The sequence below is a fragment of the Silene latifolia genome, chromosome 7 (assembly GCF_048544455.1).
Source record: "Silene latifolia isolate original U9 population chromosome 7, ASM4854445v1, whole genome shotgun sequence".
In the NCBI taxonomy this organism is placed as follows: domain Eukaryota; kingdom Viridiplantae; phylum Streptophyta; class Magnoliopsida; order Caryophyllales; family Caryophyllaceae; genus Silene; species Silene latifolia.
Genome location: NC_133532.1, coordinates 86135825 through 86160671, shown reverse-complemented (window position 1 = coordinate 86160671; position 24847 = coordinate 86135825). Strand labels below are relative to the sequence as shown.

Here is a 24847-nt window from a genome sequence, read left to right as displayed (position 1 = left end):
CTGGATGTTGGCAGGAGATTTCAATGAAACGAGATCATTATCCAAACGTCATGATGGTAACTCGAGTATGACAAAACGATGTGAAAATTTTGATAATTGGATTGAGAATTGTGAACTAATTGAATTAGAGTTTGCGGGTCCATCCCATACATGGACTAGGGGAAATTCTCCGGAAACTAGACAAAGTGCGAGACTTGATTGAGCTCTTTGCAATACGGAACGTGGTTCTAATTATGACAATGCTAGTGTCCGTCATTTACCCAAATTTCAATCGATTACTGCCCACTCTTGATTGCTCCCAACGGTTTTACGCCTCTTAGTTCAGTACAAAAACCGTTTCGTTTCCAAGCAGCCTGGATGACGCACAAACTATTCTCTACGTTTAAAGAAGAAAATTGGCCTAGGAACGGAACATTCCTAGGTCGATTGAATGAATTGTCAACTTCCCTATAGAATTGGAATGAGAATGTGTTCAGAAATATTTTTAGTAAGAAGTCTCTAATGGCTTAGATTGAAGGATGTCCCTAAGCCAAACCATTGGACTTTTTAAGAGCGAATTTGTCTCATCACTTATTGAAAATACATTCGCATATGAACAAATCGCATCGACTAACCATGAACAACACTACAGAAAAAGTCAGAGAGAAAATTGAAACCACACATCACGGATACAAGAGCAACGGATGTCAGTTGCATTCTCCTTCGTCCTACTGCAGCCTTCTTTGCAACCATTTTAAGATACAAATCACTTTTTTTAAGCATATAAATTTTGAGACAACATAATACAATTATGATAGATCAACTGCTCCTGCATAAAACGTTGTCATCTTTGATTATTAATAATTGATATACACAAATGTCGTTTCATACAAACATATACACACCAACAAAAATGTGCCTTACGGTTAAAAAGAGGGGGAAAAGCAAAAAGGAACAACATAATTGGGAAATAAATTAGTATACACGAATTTATAATACAGCCGTATATATTACTCACTGGAATTTGCAAGCCCTACCATGTTAAGCATGTTGCGGTCTTCCTTGAACCTCTCTAATACGGTACCTTTGAGAGCAGTGCTCTTTTGCTGCACTTCCTTTGGAAAAACACTCCAGCATTCAATCACTTCTGGGCATATCCTGTTAGATTTTGAGAGGCAAGGACTTCCAAATGTAGTACACTCAAAAGTTTGGCCCGTATCAAAACTGGCCGAGACAAAGAGGCCAAAATGATTAACCCGTCCCCCAAATCCAATTCCATTTGGGATGGACTCCGAACAGTAATTAACAGCACACTGCAGTTGCAGAACAGCATCAGCATTAAGACTCTATAATGAACATATTACATTAAAAGGCAAGACTCGCATCACTTGGACTTGGTTATTTTATAACAAGGTTTCCTAATTTCAATTTAAAATGAAGTGTCATAAACACATCAGAATCAGACTAACATAGTTGAAGACATATTTGGTTTTGAATTAGCAACAAGAGCAAAGAATAAAAAGAAAATTTGCCTGAACTCAAGATTATAGCGTTTTTGAATGTATGGAATCTAGAAAAATCTAGTTGTCTTACCCACTGCAAGTTGGTATTTGCTCCAGTTGGCCGGTACATATACACTTTTGGATGAAGCTGAAACAGAAAACACTTCATATCACCATAGAAATCACTGTGCTTTTCCCACGGTTGGGAACCATAGCCTCCATAAATGTAACCTTCTCTATCCTTGATTATCAATAAAGTTGGCCCTTCCTCGTTTCTGCACAAAAATACTGATTTTTCAAATTCAAGCTATTTAAGGAAACAAAAGAAATGCAAAAACATAACAGCACTGGAATGTCTTTGTCAAGCTACAAGCATCACAAACTCCAAGGTTTCAAACAATAGCTTCCAAAGGCAAAAGCTTGTGACAGTTTTACAGTTGGAGATCAACCCATGAACCATAAACTTATACTTCCTCCGATTCATTTGATTAAAATATTCTTCGCAAATTAATAAAAATGTAAAGAACCCCGTGGATCGGAGGGAGTATAAGGAATACAGTAATACACAACTATTTGGGTTGGTGTCATATGTGAGAGAGTGAGACAGTCTCATAGAAGACTTGCTTGGTTCCATATAAGCGTTCGCCAATACGTGTGGGAAAATAAACTATAAACAGGTAAAAGATAGCATAGCATACAAGAATAACATGAAGTCATGAAGTACATATCTCAGTCTCTCAGAAAGCATGCCAAAGCGTAGGAATCTAGAAGCTGAAGGTCACATTTCAGAATTTAAAAGATTTGAACAATAACTGCATATGGAATAAAGCTGAAAGACCACTCACGAAACATTGCCCAAGAATGTGTTGAAACTTTGGCCATGAAATGAACTATGATATAGAAGTTTCCATTCCTCTAGTTCTGGCTGAGTAAGAAGACCACCTAACAGCCAAGCATATTCTACTTTCAATAGTATGTTGGAGCCATAGCTTTCGGGAAACAACAAACGAGGAACTTGGGAACCTGTCCTTTAAAAACAGAAAGGCATGCATTAGAAACGAGTCAGTGACTGTTGTTCAACCCACCACCAAAAGGACTCATGCTGCATAACTGTATCATATGACTAAACGCACCTGTCTGAAGTATACTATACCAACCTTATCAATAATCAACTGCAAGTTTCCATAGAGAAGAGGCTATGGTGTACCTTAACATAAATCTATTTTCTCATGTTCTAATGTTATGCTACCAAATGCCCTAAATAACAGTAAAAAGGATATCAACATAAGAAACATAATTTCATCGCAAATTCTCCACTGACACAGCTGATTCTTTATGATTTGTTTTGTTCGGTTTTTTATTTTTAGTTTTTATGAAAGTGTACAATTACATGTTTACTCTTACCCAACCCTTCCCTATCCATCTTTCTCAAACACCACCCTAACCCACCCACCACTAGACCACCGCCATCACCCACCTACCACTAGACCACCATGCTCATCCACCTGTCATCCTTATCCACCCACAACCCCACTCACCAGGCCAATCCACCCAAAGTCCAAACCACCACAAAACAGTCCCCACTCCAAAAATAGCCCCACCCATGAAACTCCCTCATCTAAGGTTTTTGAGGGTGGGAGAGGGGGTTTTAGGGTGCGGGATAGGTGTTTGGGTGGTGGAGGTGTGTTTCGAGTATTTCGACAATATACTGGTTTCGGACATGGTCATTAAATCAATTGCCGTGGTCTAAGCTTGCTGAATGCGGCTAATATCACTTCAAAATGCGGTAGTCTACGGTAGCATCGTAGCGGAATCTAAAACCATAGTTTCAACAAAGGGGAGTTTCGACGGGGAGTGGGGGCATGTCGGGGTGGAAAGAATTATCCTCATGGGTGCTCAACATGGTGGTTGGGGTGTGGTTTGAGTTGAGATGGAGGGAGTGGTATCTAAGAATATGTTCACTTTGGTGTCCTAATGATCAACAAAGTTCTACGTCAGTACTCTAGGTTCTCCTACTTTATGATTACTAACAACATTAAGTTTTCCATTATTTTGGCTCATGGAACTAATTCATTTCCAGCTTTGGGAGTCAGGAGTCTTAACTAACCAATGGAGGCCACCACAATCACCCTCAAAATTCTTTTTCAAGGCTTTCATATAGGTGGTACCAAGATAAATAAAGCTTCTATTTTGTAATGAAAAAGGAAGCCAAATTTTTTTGTGCACGTCCTCCAAGATAAATGCATGCATGTGAGCTATGGTATCAAAATTCCATAATGATATACTCCATAGTCCTTCCTTCCATCCTTCTATTTTCATCCCACATTCCTTTCTCACAAGTTTTTCTCTTTCAATGTATAGTAGCTTTTTGTTGTAAAATTACCAAGTTTTCTTACTTATCGCAGTGAAAGACTACTAACCATCGAAACAACCCCGAACCACCCACCCACCCATTCCTCTTCTCCTTTCTTGACCATCTCCAACCTCTTCAGTCTTCACCAATCACCATCGCGGACCAGGCAGCTGCCATATTTACCGGCCACCTAGGTAGCACCAATACGGACACGGACACAAAACGGGCACGTGACACGGCATCACATGAAATTTAGGATATGAGACACGAGTAAAAAAATTTGATATTAAATTTAAATAAGTTACCATGGCCACGTGTCGAACACGTGCCCAAATAAATGAAGAAAGTTAGACACAACTTTATAGGTGTCCAACACGTTTAGTCTTGTGTCCCACGAGTGTCGGTGTCAGACACAGGACGGCTGATTAAGAGGAGTGTCCGTGCTACCTAGCCGGCCACGTGAACACCATCCTCAGCCCTCTCTCTCCTTTGACCACACCCCTCTCCAATTTCTCCAATATAGAGTTGTAGACCACTAAATTCCTCGCCCCTCATAGTCAATCACCCCTCACCTCTTCCTCACCCCTCATGGTCGATACCAAAGAAACAACACAAGATATAGTACATTTAGTTGAACCAACTACTCATCTTATCGTATAAACCTCAAATATATGGTTTGTCGTTTATGTATTATGCCACTAATGCGAGACACCATGATGCCATCAATTTTCATTTTTTTTTTAATGTTGTGGTGCTTTGATCTAGTTTCCACTTAGTTTTTGCAAATAAAGTTTGTTGAAGTCATACAATAGATCATCACAGAACTTTCACTAAGTGCTTTAATTTGAGTACCATATTGAATAGATCTCGAAATAAAAAATCAATAAAGATATTTATTCAAAAAACAATAATATGGAAGAATTAATAGGGCTATGATTATCTAGAGTTTGCTAGATTTAGTATGTCTATTAAGCAAATAATAGTAACAATATTGGCAAGTGTAATACACATAAAAAGACCAAGTATATAACATTGACATCTATACAGGATTAGGCATCTAAACTAGATTTTTTACAAAGTATGCAAAAAGAAGTGGGACGGGGAAAAAAGGCACGGGGAAGTATGTGACTTCTGGTTTTAGGTACTTGGTAATAGTTGTTTATTTTTAAATTTCTTTCCTTACTCGGACCCTTTTGATGAAGGTTATTTTTATGTCCAAACTCCAAAGCAACATTTTAGAGGACTTCTTACACTTGAAACAAGTTTATTTGTCAAGCTTATTAGGAAAAATCCTCTTACCATTGGCTCTTGAATTCCAATTATATCGGGGATAGCTAGAGGTGGTGTCGTGGGATAGAATAGTACACTTAGATTCTCTATTCGTACAATTATCAATTGAACCCATGAAAAGCTAATACTATGGAAAACGAGTGAGCTGACGGATGAAATCAACTTCTAGAAAACAACCCACCATGAATTTCCAACCTTCACACATAGGTTTCATTGCATTAGTTCTAGAATTCTAAGAAAACATAATATCAATGAATTAAACAAGGCCATTGTAATTTATCATTGAACTACAATAGCCATTGGTCAATTGCACTCTTCCTAATGATTTTATATTGAATAACACACTACAACAATAACATTAGCTCAGTGCCTAAAGGGCTCCCACAAATAGTGAGGTAAGGGGGATTGGATGTACACAGCCTTACCCTTGTGTTACTAACACAAAGAGGTTGTTTCCGAATGACCCAAAATGAAAATTGTGTCGGAGAACTGGATTGGATGACTGCTACATCACAATAAAAAGAAGCGAGGCCGGTTTAGTGAGCCTTTTTGGTTTATTCCATTATAATCCAGAACCAAGAACGATAGGTCTTTGGCTCCGTGGAAATGGAACACAAAGAAACTGCGCCAGCTTGGTATGTACAATGGCAGAGTACTATTTGACCACTAGAGTTGACTAACTTCTACATCTTGAATCAAGCCTAGCCTGCCGTTCACTAGATCCATCTTCTGGATTGTGCAGAAATAATAATATAGTCTTTGAACTAGATTACAAATTATATGGCATATTACATATTGATGAGAAAACTAATACGAGTAATTGTTACAAGAACATCATGTCTATGATAAGACAAGACTACAACGATTAATCTGCTAACTGACATGGCCAAGAAACAACTCAAAACAAATTACAGGTACTATTTACAGCAACTAACAAGCTGATATGTGGAGTAACGAAAATATCAATTTGTCTAAAATAAGACACATTAGTTTCTGCGATACATAGCCCATCCTTACTTCACAGTTGACGTCAAGATTCACTCCATTTAATTCTCAATCTCAACCAAACATCTTTAACTCTATGAATATATAGAGTTAAAGCAGAAGAAACTACAGCTATCAATCATAATATTACTCCAAATATGCATCGGAAAGAATGTGACTAAAACACAACAAATGTTACGCCTACAACCAATGAATAGTAATCAACGGAGAAAGAAACTAACTGAGTCTATGACATGAAAAATTTAAGAATATGAAGGTCATGTAGTAGCAGTAGTACAGGAGACAGGTAGAACCTGGTTCTGAAGGCGCCAACAAGCCTCTAAGGTACTTTCTGATAGATGGTATGTGGAGACACAAGTTCTTAAAATCTTCGAAGGACATACTTCTCTCATCAGTCTCTCCACCATTTTCCGAAAATTGGATTGCATTTAGGATATCATCTATAATGTAGCTATCAGAGCTCAAATGAGAATCGCCTTCCTTGGGTGCAAACACATCATCAAAAATAGCAGCCAAAACTGCTTGAACATCAGACCTGTCAAACTGTGAGTTGAATTGGAAGACAGGGAATCACAGTACTGCAATCTAAATACATTATACATAGTGAGGTTATAATCCTGAAACCATAGTTAAGCTTCCACAAAATTCGAACCTCATTCGTTTTCTCATATGTAAAAGTGATGTGCCAAATACAAAGCCATGTAATCTACTTTTGCAGTAAAATAGCATTAACATGAAAGTATTAAGCACGGTGAAAACAAGCATGACAAATGTTAAGGCCATAAGTAGCGGTGATAATACCTGCAAACTTTGCCATCATCATTAACATCTAATAACTGATATACAAACTCTTGAATCTCAACTTTAGTCCCTTTTTCATAAGTACCCTACACAATTAACATTCACAGCTTAGCATCCCAATCGAAACTGAGAACCGAAATACCTCATCATACAACTATATTTTTCTTTATTGAAGTCATAATAATAATACAATTATTATTACCTTAGCAATAACAAGATCATCAAATGTTAGTTTTTGATCGCGCCGTTTCTGGGTAATTAAATCAAACATTCGATCTCCAAGACAACCCGGAATACCAAAATGGCCCTAATGATGGGTAAAACAAATTAATAAAAAAAAAAAGAAAAAAAGAAAGAAAGAAAAACCAAATATAAAAAGTAATGGAAGTAAGTAAAATTGAAATAATGAAGAAGAGAAACACCTTGAAAATGGAGGGAGAGACAAAATGAGCATTACTACTATTATTATTGGCATGAGATTGAGAGGCAAGAGAATTAAATAAGGATTGAAGTTGTTGGAATTCATGATGCGAGAAAGCTCTGTTATAACATCATAATCATCATCATAATCATAGACATTAATTAAAATAAAGGGAAGAGAAGAATGTTAAAGAGAGAAACCTGGTGGCAGAAGTGAGACGAGGGTCAGCAGATGATGTCTGAGAATTGCCCATCTTCGGCTGTGCACCACTTCAAACCTCAAAGGGCCAACACTAAGAAAAGGTACAGAAGAATCAATCACAACTATGCTTATGCAAGTATGCTGTTTTACTTCGGGGTTGTGAATGCATTTTATGCGTTCTGCTTAATATTGTCAAATACTCCCTCCCTTTTTGGTTATTTGTTGTCATTTTTCATTTCTAGTATCTCAGTCAATTGTTGTAACTTGATGAGTAATTGCCCCCTCCGATTTCCTTAGTCTTTGTGACAAAACCAAATGACAACAATTGACCGGGACCGAGGAGTACATTTTATTTTGTGAAATATCGTTTCTATCACCTTGTTCTCCCATTTTGTAGGATATTAGCCGCATTTGGGGCTTAAAGAAATAAAATGAATACGTATAAGAATGCAGTGGAGATTAGGAGACGACTAGAGCAAAAGCTACTCGATCGAGTAGAGAAAACTCAATTAAGTGGTTTACGTTAATGTTTTGGCCCGACTTTCGGTATTAATAATTATGATATATAAATACTTCTAAACATCGTACTAGGTTATTAGGCTTTAATTACATTTTTAGACAATCAACAGCTTAGAACACTAATCTACTTTTACTATTTTCCATACTTTGTAATCGGATGTTCAATCTTTCGGTTAATGAATACATCTGTCCTTATTCTTCATTATTTTTCTTAATTATGTTCATCGTTATGAGTAGCTAATTTCTTATCTAGGGTGAAAGAAATCGCTCAATATGAGTTGGGATAATAATCTGTTACTTGCTCAGAAAGATTATCGCTTGATTATTAATCATAAATTTGATTAGATAATTACATGCCATGATTAATTGATTATTATGGTGAATTAAATGTTTTTTAGGGTAAAAATGTACTCAATGTTTAAAAGAAATTAAACAAGACTAATAAGTGTTTTATGATGGGCTAAGCTTTGTCCGATGTCTATGCTCCTCGGGCCCTTGGAGGTGAGGTCCTTGAACCTTCGCTATTCCTCTGGGTTAAGTTACTGAAACAGGGAACAAACCTAGCCTCGGGGGTTTTTGAGGAAAGCTCTATCGATGCCTAAGTCAGTCTTTGTCCTCACTTTAGTATCGACCAAATCTCTCGTGAGAAGATTCCCTAGGCCAATCTTTTGTAATGAGAGAAAGTGTTTGATAGGTTTATTGTAATACCCCGTCTTTTATTACCTTGGTCAAAGTCTAGTCAACGGTAAATGGGTAAATATATTTTATAAAATTATATTATATTGTATTTATACGAGTTATGTATGAGACGGAATAATAATAATAATAGTAATAGTAATGTGATAAATGTGATGCTTGATATGATATGAATGATACTTGATATGATATGATACTTGATACTTGATATGATATGATAATGAATAACAATAACAATAATAATAATAATAATAATAATAATAATAATAATAATAATAATAATAAGTGAGGAGAGAGGAGAGATCGTGCGATTTGCACAGCGATGCCTTTGCCCTAGTCTGTCGTTCGTGCTGCTGCCGCTACCACCTACTGCCGCCACCATAAACACCTGCACACCGTCGGCGTTTGATCATCGGTGTTGGGTTGTAGGTTGTGGTGTTAGGTTTTTCGCGAATTAGGGCAGAATTTGCGTTTTAGGGCTTTGGGTTTCCGTCGTGTTGCCGCTGTTAGCCACCAATATCCACCCTACGTCGACCTTTAGACCTCACGTCGCCGGTCAGGGGAAGGTTTTTGTTGGTTGATTCCGGCGAGGGTCTGCTGTTAGGGGGGTGTTTTATCACGTGCGCTTATCGTCAGTTTCAGGGTGCATTGTCGCCTGTCTGTGACCTGTACGCCTGCGCCACCACTGCTGGACCATCAGACCTCACGTCGCCGGTCGTTGATGTGGTGGCCGACGACTGCCCTCCCTCTCTCCGGTGAGTTTCTCTCTGCTTTCACCGTAGGGTTTTTTTTTATGCGTTTTTTTTTCTTTTCTTCTTCCCGTGCTGCTGGTTGTTGCTGCTCTTTATTCTCCGGTCACCGGCCACCTCTACCGCTGCTGCTGGGTTGTTGTGTGGGTGATACGGGATACGGTTGCTGTGGAGTTTGGGTTCCTTCTCGGCTGCCTTTGTGGTCGTGTTGGTTTTCGTTACGTTGGTTATTGATCACCTCTGTGGTGTGTTGGTGGTCAGCGGGGCTGCCCATTTGGTTGCTAGTAGCGGGTACATTATTTTTTGGAGCTCTTTGCTGCTTGTGTGTGTGGTTTCCGCTTAGGTGGTTGTTTGGTGGCTCTATAGTTTTCTGTGCAGGTTGGTGGTGTGTTTCTTCATGCCCGAGCTTGTGCGGTACCATTGTCCTTTTTCGGGTCTTCATGGATGTCGGGATGGTTTTGGTAAGGGCCTTACAAAGGCGACTTAGCGAAACATTTCTGGTCCGACATTGTCATGACGGTGCGTTGGACCTTACGCGTCGGACTCTTCGATAGTTTGATTTGTTTATTCCAATGCCGAGAGTTCTTTGAGACGGATGGGGCTCTGGTTGTGTGGGGTGTGTTTTATGACCCGTACTGTTAGAGCAAGATGTCGGCATAGTCGGGGTGATTTTGTGATGCATCCGGAGTGTGTTGATGGCCTTTACACCTTCCATATTCATGGTATTCCGAGACCTTTGGCTCCTTCTACTTCGGTTTCTTCTGATGATAGTGTAGAGCTCGTTCAGTGGTCTATATCTTCGCTGGATCGTTTGTTGTCTTTAGGCCTTCGCACCGTGAAATCTATTCCTCCTAAGTGTCGTCTTGGGTTTGCTCGGGCTTTGAAAGGGGCCTTGGATGCGGTGTTTGATGCCCCTAGTGATCTCTCCCTACCGGGTTCGTTTGCTTGTTCTACCACTTTGTTTGCTCAAAACTTTCGCTCCTCGGAGTAATCATGAGTGTCGGACTGCTATTCGGCGTCGCATCGGGAGGAGAGTATTGCGGGCTATCCTTGCTTGGGGGCAGGGGGGGGTTTGCGGTTATTACTGGGAGTGTTTTGATGAGGGTCCTTCTTCATTTTCTGTGGATGAGGATCTGGATTTGAGTGAGCTTAACCTCCGCCAATGTCGGCGGAAGATTTCGATGGCCATTATCTGCTGCTGACGGGTGCTTTCTTCCTCAGGGTCGCCCCCTACTCCGATGCCATTCTCGTGGCCTGCGTGAGAAGCATCATGTCGCCCGCCTCCTTCATTGCCTCCCTGTGGGGATCATCATCCTCGGTTGCCTCTTCGGCGGTGGTCTTGGATATGATTCGGAGCTTCCCTTGTGGTACTTCTTGTGGGAGGGATGGTTTTCATGCCTTGACACCTTATGGGTTTGTTTGAGTGGCGCTGCTTTGTGGCTATCTCCGATGATTTGATCACTTCTATTACTAGGGTGGTTAATCTTTTTCTTGAGGGTAGGTGTCCTCTTCCTGCAGGTGAGTACATTGCAGGCGCCCCTCTCACACCACTCGTTAAGTAGGGTGGTGGAGTTAGTCTATTCTTTGTTGGTACGGTGCGGAGACGGCTTGTCTCTAAGGTTGTTGCTTCTATGGTTGGTCCGTCTTTATCTTCTTATTTTGATGGGCTTGATTCGGGGTGGGTGTGTCCGGTGGAGGAGAGGCTATCTTGCATGCCTTGAACCGGCTCATTGAGGCTCGGGGGGCTTAGGTGGGGCTTTTTATCTTTCTTTGGTTGATTTCGAATGTGTTCAACCTTGTTGACCGTTCGACCATGCTTGAGAGGTCCGGTCGTTACCGGCTCTCTCCGTTGGGTGGAGTTTTGTTATTCAGCCGCCCGCCTTTTTTATGGGGAGCACTGCTTGTGGTCTTGTCAGGGTGTTCAACAGGGTGATCCGTTGGGGCCTTTGCTTTTCGCGTTGGTTTTGCATCCCTTGGTTTGCAAGATCCGGGACACTTCTGACCTCATTTTGCAGGCATAGTACTTAGATGATGGCACCATCGTGGGTGATACTTTGGAGGTGGGGAAGGTTTTGGACTTGATTAGGGTGGATGGCCCTCGTTTTGGATTACATCTTAATGTCTCCAAGACGGAGGTCTTTTGGCCTGTTGAGGATCCACGGAGTCGGCTTCCTGGGGTTTTCCCCACTTCTATTTCTCGGCCATTGCGCGGTATTACAGTTTTGGGAGGACCTGTCAGTACTTGTCCTGGTTTTAGCAGTGAGATTGTGGCAACGAGAGTAACTAAGACCATTGAGCTAATGGACTTGGTTGCGAGGATTGAGGACCCGTAATGTGAGTTGCTTCTTCTTGAGCTTATCTTGGTATTTCTAAGCTCTACTTCTCCTTCGTACTTGCTCCCCTAATGTTTTGGGTGTCCATCTTCCTTTTGATGCCGCTCTTCGTTCTAGCTTGGAACGTATTGTCACCGCGTCGGGTCGGGTTTTGGGGATTAGCGGTGGCGCCTTGCTACATTCCCTTTTCATCTTGGTGGTCTTGGTGTCTATGCGGCGGGAGATGTTTTATTTTATGCTTTTATTGCGTCCGCTTGCGAGTCTCTTTGGTTTGCGAGGCTAAGCTCCTCGCCCTTCGGTATTGTAGTGTTGGCCCTGCTTTTGATGATCTTTGCGCGGTGTGTTTCTGCGACTACAAGTTACAGTATATTAGGTCACCCTAGTGAAATTCACGCCCCAAACTTATGAAGAAATTGGCGGACATTTATTTCACGGACGGTTCTTCTTTGCCTCAGTCTGTTTTCTCTTTGACACCACATGGCTTGCTTTATGGCGATCTCGGCAGGTTCTCACTCCTCGATTGGTTACGTGCGGTTCCTATCTCGAGTTGGGCGGGACTATGAGCAGGAGGACTTACCGTAGTGTCTTTGGGGTATCGTCGGGTGTTCCGTTATTCACGGTATCTAGGCCCTGTCTGCTTGCTCTCGGGTTTTTTTCTTTGGGATGTTTTTGTGGACCACGTTGTTTCTTTCTTGTCTTGCATCTTGTGGGCGTTAAACATCGGCATAACCTTGTCAGGGACACTCTTTTCGACATCTGCTATAGATCCGGTATTCTGCGGGGGAAGGAGGTTGATCTCGGTTTGGTTGATGGGCATGGTGGCTCTCTTCGTCTTGCGGATTTATTGCTTTATTCTTGGGACAGGGGGCGTGATGTGTGCATCGACCTGACAGGTTCTTCACCTTTGACTCGGTGGGTTGGCGATTTTGTGCGGGCGGGTTGTCGTTGATCTTTGCTCGGCGAAAGTGTGCTAAGTATGGGGATTTGTGCACGGTAGCGGGTTATGGTTTCCTACCTTTCTCTTTCTCTTCACTTGGGAGGCTGGTTCGGATCTTGTTGCCTTGCTCAGCGGATCCTGAAATTCTCGGTATCTCGGGATGCGGGGGCTCAGGTGGCCGCTTACATTTTTACTAGACTTAGCTTTGCTATTGCTAAGGGTGTGGGAGCCCAGATTGTCTCTCAGCTCCCCACCAATTTCATGTAAACTTTTCTTTTAATTTAATGAAAGCTGCGCGCATCCCTTTATAAAAAAAAAAAAAAATTAACAATAATAATAATAATAATACGTATACATATGTATTTTATAAACTCACCTTATATACTCCACTGTACCCCTTATCCACTCATCTTATTCACTCACAAAATCACAACACAATCCACACAAACACGAGAAGAGAAAAAAGAGAGAAATTAGAAGAAATGAGATTTTGTCCCTCCACCTCGAGATCGTAAGGTAAGACCGTCTTATACTATCTTATATATTAATTAAATTATACCGTTGACCCGCCTTGACCCCGACTCACCTCTGACCATCATTGACCACCCTCGGGTCTGCCGTTGACCGCCCAAAAGAGGTTTGACCGACCTAGATCTAAAGTTTTATTGTTGTTGTGAAACTGTCTTAAGACGGGTTTTTACCCTTCTTACCGTGACTGACCTAGGGCGGTAGTAGGGTGGTTGTGTCGTGGGTTGAGTGAAGGTGGCAGTGGTGGTCAGTGGTGGCGGGATAGGTCACGCTAGGTGGTGCAAATGGGCTGTTAAAGGAGGGTACACGGTTGTGCGTATGTCATGTTTGTAGTTGTTGTTGTTGGCTGTGGTGGCTGTTTGGAACAGGTGTGGGCTCGGATCTGGTGGTGGCTAGGAGCGGTTGGTCATGCCGTGGCCACTATGGTGGTGGTTGTTCACGGTGGTGGCTGCATTTGGTGGCGGTTTTTGGTGGTGTTTAAAGGGAGTGTGTCGTGTGTGTTGTTGTGGTAGTTGTCTCGGGTTGGTTAGAAGTGGTTGTGGTGGGTGAAGTGGTGGCCATGGTGAGGTGGCACAAGGTAGTAGAGTGACCGGGCTTGGTGTGATTTCGAATAGTTTTAAGACGGGTTTTGAATAGCTTAAGACGGGTTTTTATTTATTTAATTAATTACGTACTTAATTTAATTAGATCAATTAGTAATTAGATTATTTAGTAATTATATTTAATTATCGTAATTAGATGCCGACTTTATGGAGGAGCACATTTGTATCCGGTTGCTTTATTGTTTAGCGGGATTGCTAAAAGGTAGGTTAATTCTACTCAGTTTCAATATGTTTAAGTGGTCATGTGAGTCGTCATTGAGTAGTCATTGCATTATAACATGTTGTCGTAAATTCATATGTTACTAGAAATGCATTATAACATGATGTTGGTTAAAGCGACTTGATGAGTCGGTAATTGGCATATTGTGTGGTATCTTGCATTTATTATATTTGTCATGTGTATTGGAGGATATGACGGTTGTGATTGTTTGCTTCCCACTCTAAGAGGGATGTGTATATTAATGACTTGAGTACGAAGGGACTCGTGTAGTTGAGACATGACGTCTGGCAGGGGACCCGGTTAGCTTCCGGGCCCGGTACGTCTGGGCGTATCCCGGTACCTGTTTGTGTGGTGTGGTGTTGTGGTCGTGTCCCTTGCACCAGTGGTTGTGGGTACGTCTGACGTGTCTCGGTATCGGCGCGTTGGTTGTTTGATAGCATCTCATTCATATCATAGTCATGTTAGATACTCACACACTTTGTGTCATGTCTCACTTTATTTATTGAAAATGACGTGTTATGTGTCTGTATAATTGTCACCTATTTCCGGGGTGACCTGTGTCGATCCATATGATATTTCCGATCATATGAGGAGCAGGTTGAGTACAGGTGTTACTTGTTGACATGATTGGGATTCGGGTCCCGCTACGGACTTTGGAGTCGAATACATAACCACTAGATGGATGATATAGTCATAGACGAGTTGTATTTCATTTATTCATTTGTTTACGTTTATGTAATCACTAAACTTGTTATTTATTTAAAGAGTTTCTAAATTGTAATTCTGATATCACTACCACAGGAAACCGAGACGGTAACATTTCTTAATTACGTTGGTCGGGTAAGAAGGGGGTGTTATAAAGTGGTATCAGAGCGACGATTTTGGAACCTAAACCAATGAACCAAATGAACCTAGGTGTGTCCAATAAAATGAACTCGACATGAGTACAATAGGAGGTCGGTTTTGGATGCGTAGGATTCCTCATCTCAAAACTACATCATATTGTCTCGGTTGGTTACTATGTGGGTAGTTATGAGTGTAATACCTCGGTTTTCTTGTTCTTAGTGTGATACCCGGCATTTGTGGGACCCGTAATTAGACCTAAGGACGCGTGAGGGAACCCACATGTACTAAGAAGTAAAGGATGATCCTCCTGCGAGACCAAGTAAGACCTAAACTAGATATAGTAGACTTCCAGTAGACCGAGTAGAACTCCAAGTGGACCAAGTGAGTTGGTACTCGATCGAGTGAACCAGTCACTCGGTCGAATGAGCTGAGCTGTACCCAAGAAATGGTATTTCGGGATTTTATTCTATCCCAACCTTATCCCATTCATTCTCCTCCTTCTTCCTTCTTACACTAAAACCCTTTCCCTTCTCTCTAAAATGCTCCCAAATGCCCTTCCCTTGGCCTTCAAGCTTGGATTAATGGTGGAATACATCTCTTTTTTTTTTCTTTCCTTCCACCATTTCACCCAACATCTCGAAATGAGCATATAACCAAACCGCAAATAAACACATTCCCAAAACTAATACTACTAGCTTGACAAAGGCAGGCTAAATATAGGATGTAGTTAAGGGACAAAAGGCTAAATTTGGATTTGTGAGGTTCATGGGCAAAATAAGAAAGGGAAACCTCTACCACATGTGTCAACAAACCACAAACCGAATGCATATAGGTGTAAAGCAGATTAAGTTCATATTTATGCAAATTAAGGAAACATGTCTCATAAGGAGTACTACTCACATTCCTAGATAAACTGGTCATAGATGTCACCAGTTATAGGCTCTAATACTCAGAAATATGATGTAGCTTGCCAAAAATCCAAGTCAAGTCTCAAGTTCAGCAAGAATGTAACGAAAACTCGTAGATATGCATTTACAATTCTACTAATAACATGTAAGTCAAGCAAGGCTCAGGCAAAACAGGTGCAAAAAGCAATATCATCCTTGAAATACTACCGTTCCGACTCGACCTAAATGCTAAAATAAACGTGCATTTTATGGAAATTTTTGAAATTTTTTCAATTTTTTTTTTTTTTTTTTGAATTTTGTAGATATATATGAAATGAAATAAACAATGCAAAACAAAAGTAAACGTGAATGCAAAACAATGATATGCGACGCAAAACCCTTCCCCAAACCAAATCGCACAATGTCCCTATTGTGCAAAATCATATAATGAAGAAAAGAGAAATGGGAATTTGCGAGAAAAGAAATAAAATAATGACATGAAGTAAAGAAATCAGGAACTCACAAAACTTTAAAAAGAAAGGAAACCTCCCAAACTAGCGTGAGCTAGTAGGTTTGATGAGCAGCCAGATGCTACTAATAAAAGTGCACGAAAGAAAGGAGAAAATACCACGTATAAGACTGAGAAAACAATTTTGAAGCGTAAAAATTGTGCACAAATGAGACAATAGAAGAAAGAGATAATTCGACGGAAAATAAAGTGGAGTAGAAAACTCCCTTAAGTCCGCATATCGACCAAACACAGCAGGGGAGAGGTCGTGAATGAATATAGCAGCAGTGGTGGTCGATCGACCACATAACCCAGTCGATCGACCATGCAAACGTGAACAGTATCGTCTGGAAACTGCAGATCAGTCGATCGACTAATGGTCCCAGTCGATCGACTGAAAACACTGCTGCAACCTCTTATTTCTTCGTATTAGCTCAATGATTTGAGCTAACAAGCTCTAAATACCTGCAAATGCACAATAATACGCGCCCAAAATTGCGCAAAACCCAGAATAAAGTCTAGAGTACTTAAAAATCCTAAACAAAACGAAATAAAGGCGAAGTTTTCGCGCACACAAAAGCAATAAAATTGTCTCAACAAAGCAAATAGAAAGAAGTTCGTAACGAGATTGATCAACTAATAGTTGATCAAGAAGGACCACAGTATGGCCCACTTCGTAAACCACGGCTACATGAGGTAGCCTCGGCGGTGCTCATCTTCTCAATTTGCACTCTTCTTAACTTCAATATCCGTATGGCTCAACGGATCAATACTCTCATCATCTCCCCAGTCAATGACCTCTTCGGAATCGTCAGAATCCAAATCAGACTTCGTTGCTTTCACCGGCTCGTCATCCATTTCCTCATCAGTCCCATAGCTCAGGCAACCAAGACCACCCCTTGAAATGATTGGCTTCTTTGCAGCCGGAGCAACTTGTAGCTCACCCTTCCCCAAACCAGCTCTGCAATATCGAAATAGACAGATCTTCCTCCAATTTGCTCCCAATTTGGGGCGGAGGTGTTACAACAGGAGTAGAAATAGAGACAGGTAATTCAGGAAGCACAAAGTACGATTTCTTTTCAGAAACCGTATTGCAAGTGACCGGCCACATGGGGTCTTTCTTCTTAGCAGGCTGAGTAAAAACGATGGACTGTTTCCCTACTTTAAAGGTCAACGTCTCTGAGCCTACATCTATAACTGCACCAGCAGTGTGCAGAAATGGTCTACCCAAAATAATAGGAATATGAGCATCCTCGGGTATATCAAGTACAACGAAGTCAACAGGGAAGAAAAACTTCCCTATTTGGACAGGAATGTCCTCTAGGACTCCTATGGGTGGACCGGCATGAACGATCGACCATCATCTTGTCATGCTAGTAATCGCAAACCTAGTTAAATTCAATTTCCTAGCTAGACTCAAAGGCATGACACTTATCGGCTCCTAGGTCACACAATGCCCTCTCAATTGAGAAGGTACCTATGTTGCAAGGAAGCAGAGCGCACAGGTCCTTTAGCTTAAGGGCGCATGTGTGAGACAGAGATAGGAGCAAGACTCCTCGATAAGTGCGACAGTGTGCCTTTGTTTCAAGTGACCGCTTTTTGGACAACAATTGTTTCATAAATTTAGTATAAGCGGGTACTTGGTTAACTAACTCGAGAAAAGGAACTGTACATTCGGACTACGAATAACATTTTCAAACTTATTAAATGATACTGTTCCTTTGTCGGCACTAGTCTCTCCGGATATGAAATTTGAAAGAAGTAATTTAGCCCTCTCCTCTAAGTCTCTTGCACCGGCATTAGTGGATTTAGGCTGAAAATCCACTACCTTCTCTTTGTTGCAGCGCGACCCTTCTTCAGACCGTCTCAAATGTGAGCCATTAACCGACATGGGGTCATACCTTGGAACCGGGGGTGACCCATCAGCACTCGAGTCTTGCCTCAATATTTTCGGAGTTGTCGTACCCGAAACAAATGGTCTCTCAAGTCATTAGGCATTGGGGGACGGAATTGAGCACCTTCAGCGACTTCCTCGGTCGATCGACTAGGTTGGTCGATCGATCGACCGAGGTTTTCAGTTGACAGTAGCATTGGAAAGTCGGGGACCTGGTCGATCGACCATGATGGTCGGTCGATCGATCTGGTCTCTTGTTGTTTGAAGTTTCGCCGTTAATCTTACGCCCTTTGTTCTTTCAAGGCGGTCGATCGACCATGATAGGCGATCGATCGATTTATCTATCTTGCTAGTCGTCTTTATTTTGCCATTATTAATGACGCCTTTTCTTTCTTCTTTTCGGACCCATCTTTCGCCACAGCGAACCCGGCAATAGTAGACCCGCTCCTCAGGGTTATGGCATTCAAAGTCTCTTTTTGCTCGGTCTCATCTTTATCAACAATACCAGCGGTGGCGATGTCGATTGACTTTCAAACGCAGCAATTCTACTCCTAACGCTATTCTTACGCTCCGAGAGTTCAGCCTCTTCTCTTCCCAATTCATCTTTATTAATTTAGGACTTACCCTTTCCATAGCAGGCTTTTGAGGGTCGACCCATTATGACCGCGTATAGCATGCACGGTCTCCAGGTGTTGAAGAGAAGAAAGGTCGGCCATTCGGGAGTGAGTTGATTTAAACCATGCTGCAGTTTTGGCCGAAATCTCTTCTATCATAGCCTTGAGATCTGCTATCTCGTTAGAGGGAAGAGGGATTTGCGAAGGTGGTGCAAAAGAATATGAAGGCTCTTGAAAGCCTTGTTGATAGTACGGATGTGGCGGCGTATAATGACTTTGTTTATATTGCCTGTAAGCATAAACTTGGTCCATAGTTGCTCGGCATATAAGCGAGAATCATGCCCCTCAAGCACCACATCTCTCACAAAAATCCCTGTTTTGCTCCCAAGAACGGAACATGGTGAATCCTCCTAAAATCTTGCTAATAGGACTGTAGGACCTATCGAAACAACACTAAAGAGGAAGATAAGAAGCGCCTCAAGGTACTCGAGTCTTCCCTTGAGGCTAAAGACAGACCAAAATAAAAACAACTAAAACTAGCGCTACCTCCCCGGCAACGGCGCCAAAATTTGATACCGTCGTTTTAGTATCAAAAATAATATTTATAATTCCGAGCTAAACTAACAGAAGCTAGTGGTAGCACGGGTCGAACCACGAGGAGGAAGGGAATTTTGATTGTCTAAATCTGGTCTAAGGTAATGATTGTGGGGGTTTAATTGATTTGGTCTATAGCTAAGAGTAATAAAAGACAATAAAATAAATAACGGATTAAACAGATAAAGAAAGGTACTAGGAGGGTCGGTTCACTATAGTTTCGGCGGACATACTAAAACAGTCTAAATCAAAACACATGAGGCGGGAAATAAAGAGGTCCTCTCGGTCCACTATTAACAAATAGCATCTTTCGATCTCGCTATAAGTCCCTAACATCACTAATACGACTCTCGTCCTGAAAAGTGACTAATCATCTAAACTTTACCTATCTTTCGATCTCAGCATAGTTTAGTCATTTTAATTAGTGATCTAACAACCTGTCCCTATCTCTCGATCTAATGGGTGGTCATATCCTAAACATTCAATGGTCGTGTGCACTCGATTCATCGAATTAAGAAGTAAAACAATTAAAACGAAAGGAAAACCTCACGTGGTCAGTCGATCGACCACGCATAGCAGTCGATCGACTGACATGCGATTCAGTCCGAATTTATTCTACGCCGCCTACACTATAATTCCCCTACATCCTAGCACAAGCAATTTAGCTACTCATACTAAAATTAAAGGTAACAATAAAATCAACGAAATAAACAGAAGAATTCATGCTTAAATTGATAAAACAAAAGGCTAACATAAAACGATGATTATGGTTTCGGGGAACTAATTAACAATTCTATACTATGAGCGATAAAGTAATGGCGAAAATAAGCGAGAGGAAAATACCGCGAAGATGAATGGTAACAGAAAGATTAAAAGAACGAACGAAAGCAATATCCCGAACCCTAATTATTTGATAAAGAACTGAAAAAGAACCTAAAAAACTCAATGAATAAAGTTCTTAGTCAGGTTACGTTATATAGCAAACTAACGTAACTAAATCCCTAAACCTAATATAGCTTTGGGCTTTGTATATCTCGATCTTTATGTTTAATCCGCGTATCAGCTCGTAAGTTGGTCGATCGACCATGTTGCTCAGTCGATCGACCAAGGTATACTGAACAGTAGCTTCTGATCTCGTGCTCTGGTCGATCGACCATAAGCATCAGTCGATCGACCAAGGTTTTTGTCTGATGAGTGCATTCTGACGAATTCTGCAGCGCGCACCGATCTTAAAACAGCTGCCATTTCTTCGTTCCTTGGTCAAATCAGGCGTTCTACGCGGCGTTGGAAAGCTAAGAGAATAAGCTTTCACCTCCAATTGGAATTACTGGATTATCAGCTCTAGAACTCGAGATATTGCCATCTGAAGCAGGCTGCAATATTGTGAAGTGCTTCTTCGCTTGTAAAACTCGTACGCACCCATGCTTTTGCTATGTTTAGGCCTTGAAACGCGCACCAAGCTCATTCCTCGAGTCAATACTTCATGTCAAATGCAATATTAATTACTTAGGGACGGATTTGGCTCAATTTCCGCTCAATTCTTCATATTTCTGCAATAATAGACAAAAACACGAAAGTAGAGGAAAATAGGGAGATAATGGCATATATTGCACATTTGAGCCCTGAAATGCGTGTAGAATAAAGTGTGAAACATCATATTTTGGACACGCATCAATACCCTCCATGTTTAATTTTCATGTACAACATACCCTTTTTGTCACTATAAAAAAATTCAATTGTGCATAACCCCTAGATCGGAATTCAAAATAGGCCAATTTTTTTTCCTAAAATGATTATCTCGTCATAATCTACGATTTGAGGAAAAAAAAATTCGACTGATATTTTATAGGGTTTTTAACGAAAATCTCAAATCAACCATATCTTCGATCATAAATTTCCAAATGACCATTTTCATTTTATCAATTTATAGATCTCGAAAGGTTAATCAATCTGGAAAAAAAATTAGTTAATTTCGATTTCTGGTATGTGATTTATGCTTCTTTGAAAATTTTAAGAACGATAAAAAAGGCACGTTGTGCTTGAAAATCAAATCTCAAGGATATCATGTGCACAAACTTAAAAAGTTGGATACCACGTGCAAAATGGCAAAGTTCGAGGGTATCACGTGAATTTTCCGTAATTAGTATTTAGTTATGTAAAATGAGTAATTAGTAACTAATAATGAGGAATTTTATGTTGTATTATAGTATAGAGTGGTTTGTGATAGTTATTACATGATTTATGTAAGATAAGATGGTTTTATGAGATGGGTACTTGGTGATTTCGATTAACTTGAGGATTATGCAAAAAGGTAGGTTATCCTACTCGGTTTCAATATTGTGTATGCATATTTGGGTGTCTTTCCTCACTAATGCATTTATGAGTCGGTTAGTGTGAATGTGGGATTGAATTTATGAATTTGGTCATATGTTAAGTGTTGTTCTTCCCTTTGTCATGTACGGTTGTGTTTGTGTTGTGTTGGAGGTCTTTGGTGGTGGTACTTGATTCTTGAGGAGACGTAAGACGGTTGGGAAAGCATCTTGTGCTCGGGTCGCCCCTTGGAGTTTTCCACTCCAAGGTGGATGTGCACATTAATGACTTGAGTCACGGAAGGACTCGTGTGGTTGAGGCACGACGTCTGGCAGGGGATCCAGGTGGCTTCCGGACCCGTTACGTCTGGGCGTGTCCCTATGAGATGTGATGTCGTGGGCGTGGGCATGTCCCTAGCACTGGTGGTTGTGGGTACGTTTGGGCGTGTCCCGGTACCGGTATGGTGATTTCATAGTCGATTCCCATTCATATGATTATGTCGTGTCTGCACTTATCGAGTCGTGTTATATGTTGTGTATTGAAACTGGCGTTTGTTGTGTCCGTGTAACATCACCTATTTTCGGGGTGGCCTGTGTCGAATTATATGATATTTTCGATCATATGGGGAGCAGTTGTTTGCAGGTTAGCTTTTGTTGCTTGCGGGAGACGGGACGAGCCGTGATGACATTCGATTCAAGTATAGTTGATTAGATTGGTTTAGTAGTCATGAGTTTTATTATTCATTTCATTTATTTCACTTATGTCTATGTAATCGACTAAACACTTATTTATGTTAATTTTTTCTCAATTGCGACTCCGATTTCATTACCTCGGGAAACCGGGAAGGTAACATCTCCCCATTACCTTGGCCGGGTAAGAAGGGGGTGTTACAAAGTGGTATCAGAGCTTCGATTTTGGAACCTAAACAAATGAACCAAAATGAATCTAGGTGTGTCTAATAATATGAACCTGATACGAGTACGATAGGAGATCGGTTTTGGATGAGTGGGCGCCCTCATGTCAAAACTAGTGCCTATTGCCTCGGTTGGTCACTACGTGGGTGGTTACAAGTAAGGGTGAATGATATAGACAATGTTGTGTGATTGCATGAATGACATGGTTGTGGTTAGACTCTTGCACACTATGAATTTCACACGTGTATGAAAGTTGAATTGCTAGCTTAGTATGAGTAGCGTATTTGGAAAATGGTTAACGTGTGTTGGTGTGTGGGTAATGGTTTCAATCCTTGCATCGCATAGTGTGTTAATTGAATGTCTATTAGTGTCCGTGATCATATACGAGTAGTATTGGATGCTAGTGGAGTAGCCACTAGTGTTACGGTAGTGCACCATAGATGTTGGGTAGAACAACGTATGAACTAACTCGGGACGAGTTACACATAGACAGTGGACTCCCGAACTTTGTATTGTCTTGCAGGAAATCCACCGATTAAATATTATTGAAATTTTGACCCCACGGAATCACTTGACCATGTGCGAGTACCAACTCGGCTGAGTAAGCAGGCACTCGACCGAGTGGACCCTTTACTCGACTGAGTGGACCCAGTTCCAGGAGGTAATTCATTATGGCAAAAACCGTTACTCGACCGAGTGGATCATCCACTCGACCGAGTGGAATCGTACTCGACCGAGTACACTCGGCGCTCGACCGAGTGGGCTCACACGGGCTGGACCGCTCGGCTAAGGGCTCTTATTTACCCCAATTCTTCATTCTTATCTTCATATCTCCATATCTTCATCTCTTTCATCACCAAAAATCCCCAAAAACCTCCATTGTTGCTCTATTTTGCTTGGAAATTCATCCCATTACTTCACTTTTCTCATCTAATCCCACTAATTGGTCAAGGTAAGCATCTTCATCTTCTTCCATATTTTTCCCCAATTTGAATTTTTTTAGATCTACTCTTAAATCCTTTGAGTTTTGTTAATTAGTTGTCCATTTTGCTTGATTCAGGATACTAGTAAGCTTTTTACACCATTGTTGTTGATAAAAGTCAATTTTTTGTGGAAAATTTGCGTCCATCATTGTAGAACTCGAATTGGTGTTCTTGGGGCAATGATTGGATTTTGATGATTGTTGTTGTGTATAGTTGGAAAACAAAGGCTTAGCTTTTGTTGTCATGAATGGATCTTGTATAAAATGTGTAAATTTCGTCTTAAAACTCCGTCTTAAAATTTTCGAATTCTAGGCAAGTCATGCCCAAATTTTGATTTTCATGAACGAAACTTAGTATTAATTACTTTATAAGACTACTATCTTGTTTGATGATGTAGTAGGCAAGCCAAAACGGAATCAACTTTTGTCTTAAAACTTGAGTGAAAATTTTCTCAACTCCTTTTTGAACTCCCATGAACACAGCGTTTATACCTCAAAGATAATTTTTTTTACTTCCACCAACTTTAGCAAAATTGGTTGACAACAATAATAACATGTAATTGTTTAAGTAAAATTTTAAGGTGTAGTGTGTCATGGTTGAGTCAAGATTGATCAAGTTGAATGATGAATAAGAATAACGCATGCTAGGAAAGTCATGTCTAAAAACCATATTATATCACACAAATCTTTAATTTCCGGAAAAGAACTTGTAACATGTGTAATTTGAAAAGTTGGTTAAAATTTGCAAAGAAACTATCTTAGAAATTCTCCTCATTCTATATTCATCAATTTGAGAAGTTGAGAAAAATCCTCATTCACATCCAACATTTGCTTCCAATTCTTACCTTTCCCATTCCTTATCATCTGTGTGATCACTTGTAGCATGACAAGGAACGCTAGAACTGGCCGTGGAAGGAATGCTCACCAACCTCAAAAAGAGGCACCGCCCGCTATCACCCTCCCGGACTACCCGTCTATAGCTTTTGGGAGTGAGGAGCACCGGGACAAGTTTGAGGTCCTAGCCAGTAGAAGGATGGCCACGACCAAGTGCATGTCGGTAAGTACCTTGGAGGCTTTAGGGATAGAGAATGAGGTGCATAACATCTTCACGGTTCTTTGATTGAAGGGTTTGTATAACTTAGAGGAGATAAGTTACCACAAC

General features: G+C 40.8%; 1 protein-coding gene across 2 annotated transcripts; it reads right to left on the bottom strand.

Annotated features, from left to right (window-relative positions):
- Positions 1 to 809: 809 nt before the first annotated feature.
- LOC141592348 (uncharacterized) lies at positions 810 to 7737 on the bottom strand. Of its 2 annotated transcripts, none has more exons than XM_074412971.1 (8): positions 7552 to 7737; positions 7353 to 7470; positions 7133 to 7237; positions 6931 to 7016; positions 6423 to 6664; positions 2327 to 2504; positions 1573 to 1756; positions 810 to 1292 (listed from the first exon to the last, which is right to left on the bottom strand). In XM_074412971.1, exons 1-8 carry the CDS (start codon positions 7602 to 7604, stop codon positions 990 to 992), a joined length of 1269 nt encoding a protein of 422 aa, XP_074269072.1. In that variant the 5' UTR covers positions 7605 to 7737; the 3' UTR covers positions 810 to 989. The 2 variants fall into 2 exon arrangements, with proteins under 2 accessions (XP_074269072.1, XP_074269071.1); XM_074412970.1 differs by having other exon boundaries at positions 2327 to 2509; positions 6407 to 6664; positions 7552 to 7713.
- Positions 7738 to 24847: the final 17110 nt, after the last annotated feature.